The sequence below is a fragment of the Solanum pennellii genome, chromosome 8, assembly GCF_001406875.1.
Source record: "Solanum pennellii chromosome 8, SPENNV200".
NCBI classification, from domain to species: domain Eukaryota; kingdom Viridiplantae; phylum Streptophyta; class Magnoliopsida; order Solanales; family Solanaceae; genus Solanum; species Solanum pennellii.
The window spans coordinates 34,474,702-34,477,755 of NC_028644.1; the positions used below are offsets into that span (position 1 = coordinate 34,474,702).

Sequence of the window (3,054 nt, forward strand, 5' to 3'; positions counted from 1 at the left end):
ACTCCACCATCCTAATAAATCTTCATTGCCATCTTTGATTTCCAAGTTTTCTAAAGATTGATTAAGATATTCTTCAAAATCATCACGGTTAGTAGAACTAAGACCAAGAAAACCTCGCATATAACATGAAATTGGAACTGACAAATCAATCTCAACATTAGAAGTTTGACCAACTTCTCCTTCAAAATTTTCACTAGTTCTATATTTTTCATACAAAACTTTTGCTTCTATTTTTATGCTAGACTTACACATTTCACAATCTGGAATTTCTTCCGGTGAAATTTCTAAAGTTTCATAAAAAGTGTCGACAAGGCCTTTCACACCTTGTAATTTATAAGCACGATGAAGTAAAGTAGCCGTTAAAAAAACATGAGGAATAGGAAAAAAATATTTTTTAAATTTTTCAATCATACCTTCAATTGCAACTCTAAATTTATCTATTTTTTTATATTTACAAAATTGAATTGAAAGAGCACAAATNTAAATTTATCTATTTTTTTATATTTACAAAATTGAATTGAAAGAGCACAAATATTTATTAATAAGGATGAAATAGTAGGATAATAAATTCCCAAAAATATGGTAGTAGCATCATAAAAAAGTCTTAAAAATTGTAATAGTTCATTAGTTTCTTCCCAATCTTCATCACAAATTCTATCTAATGGGTCAGCATTATGAGCATTAAAAATCATTTGTATGGGTCTTCTATATTTATAAGCAACCGAAAGCATTTCGTAAAGAGAATTCCACCTTGTTTTAATATGTCTTGGAATTTTTCTAGGTGACAATTCACATAGTGAACAACGCTCATTAAATTCTCTAATTCTAGCAACATTGTTTGTATGAAAAATCCAGGTAACAGCATATTCAACTTTTACGCTTCCACAATCAAATAATGAAATACCATCTTGTACAACTAAATTTAATATATGTGCAACACATCTAACATGAAAAACTTTATTGTCAATTGGACATAATCTAACTTTTAACATGTTAGCAGCATTTGTATTATTAGATGCGTTATCTAATGCGACAGACATTATTTTATCTATAATCATGTAATAATCTAAAACACTTAAAATATTTGATGCTAAATATGCACCAGTTTTTTTCTCTATACATAGTTTATAACATATAATTCTTTTTTGCAAATTCCAATTATGATCAATCCAATGCGCAGTTACAGTTAAATAATCATTTCCATTAACACTACGACCCATGTCCGAAGTAATAGACACTCTACTATCTAATATGCTAAATAGACAACGAAGAAATTGACAATGTTTACCTTGATATTCAAAAACATCAGTTTTGACAGTATTTCTTGAAAAGCCTCTATAATCCGGATTATAAGTTTGTTGAATATATTCGATAAAACCGGGATTTGAAGGAAAACTATAAGGCAAACCACAAACAGAAACCATTTTAGCTAAATTTTCCCGATCTAATTCCTTATTATATTTACGTTGTGTTATTGGACCAGCGGGGTTAAAAGGATCTAATGTTCCTTGAACCATGTTAGAAGCCCCCATCGATGCATTACCGGTAATATCTAATTCATTAATTGAAATTCCCTTTTTTCTATTGGCTAATGCTTTAGCTTCTTTATATTGAACGGGCACACAAGATAACAAATGTCTATTTAATCCCCCCGTTCCACCTTGACCCCCACCTTGTTTATGTTTAAAAGCTTGCTTACACTTATTACAAATAGCAACACTATTTTCTTTATCAAAAGTCATAAATTGCCACACAATAGAAGTTTTAGGTCGTTGATACTTCACCTTCTCCCTTGTGGGAGGTATAAGGGGTGGATGTCCAAAATTTTGCTCCGGTAAATTGATAGTCTCATTTGGAACTTCTGTCACCGGACTAGTAGGTGTTTCATCTAACTCCTCTTCTCCCAAATCAGCTTCTACTTCTTCACCTGAATTTTCATCAACATTAGGATTAATATTACCATAACGTCGTTCTAAACTTTCGTGATCGAGTTGAACATTTGAATCAATATTATAAGGAGTATCATCAACATAAGTAGAATCATTTATGTTAAATCTAACTCTACTCGTTGATTTAGATGAAGTACCACCACTTTTACTACTCTTTTTTTCTTTACTATTTTTTTTACCAAAATTAAATAATTTAAAAAGTCTACTTTCTTCGTTATCTTGTGCTTTCTCTTTTCCTTTACCGCTATTTTTTTTGCTAGAACTCATACTTAATTTTATATATATATATATATATATATATATATATATATAAAGTGTAATATAAAAATAATAATAACACAAAAGTAAAGACGAATAATAAAATATAAATATTATGAAACGAATGTACCAAACGTCTGCGTTAATAGCAGACGTTAAACCGATTGTTGAAGCTTGTGATTTGTTGTAACTTGTAATTTGTAACTCCAAGCCAATACTTGATAACAAATATGAGATAATATAATTATTTTTATTGATATAATATGAAAATTTTGAATTGAAAATTGAAAAAAATGGATTCTAATAATATGAGAATTAAAATTGAATAGATATTAAGATTGACACTTGAGAGTTGAGAGTTGATAGAATATAGAAAATAGATGAGAGAAATGAGAATAGATGATTTTGTAAGAAATAGTAGAGGATAGGTGTATTTATAGTATTAAAAATGGGTTAAAATGTAATTATAATAACTTGAGGGTTTAAAATAATTTTTTAAAAGTGGGGGGTGGTAGGGGGTGGTAGGGGGTGTTTGGGAAGTCAAAAAGAGGCATAAATCCGTTGGGGGGGCCCACTAGCCGTTTCCCCAACGGATAGTAACGGCTACATTATTAAATTTTTTTAAAAAAATAAAATATTGGGGGGATCCCGCGAACCAGCCGGTTCAGCCGGGCCGGGTCGACCGGGACGCAGGGGTGAACCGGCCCCTGACCGGTCCCCTCATCCCCCATCCCGTAATCCCCTTAAACCCTGGGGGATGGGCCGGTTCCGGGGCGGGTCGGGACGGGACGCGGGCCGGGGCGGGATGACCCGGTCCCCCTGCCAGCCCTAGGCTAGTGCAAGTGAG

General features: G+C 32.5%; 1 protein-coding gene across 1 annotated transcript in view; it reads right to left on the bottom strand.

Annotated features, from left to right (window-relative positions):
• The window catches only part of LOC107027600 (zinc finger BED domain-containing protein RICESLEEPER 3-like), an 11,655-nt gene extending 9,048 nt beyond the window's left edge, over window positions 1-2,607 (bottom strand). The window contains exons 1-2 of the mRNA XM_027919277.1: window positions 2,282-2,607; window positions 591-2,232 (exon numbers count right to left, since the gene is read on the bottom strand). Coding sequence (XP_027775078.1) covers window positions 591-2,216 — 1,626 coding nt within the window. The 5' untranslated portion in view covers window positions 2,217-2,232; window positions 2,282-2,607. The remainder of the gene's footprint in view (window positions 1-590; window positions 2,233-2,281) is intronic.
• Between the last annotated feature and the right edge of the window lie 447 nt (window positions 2,608-3,054).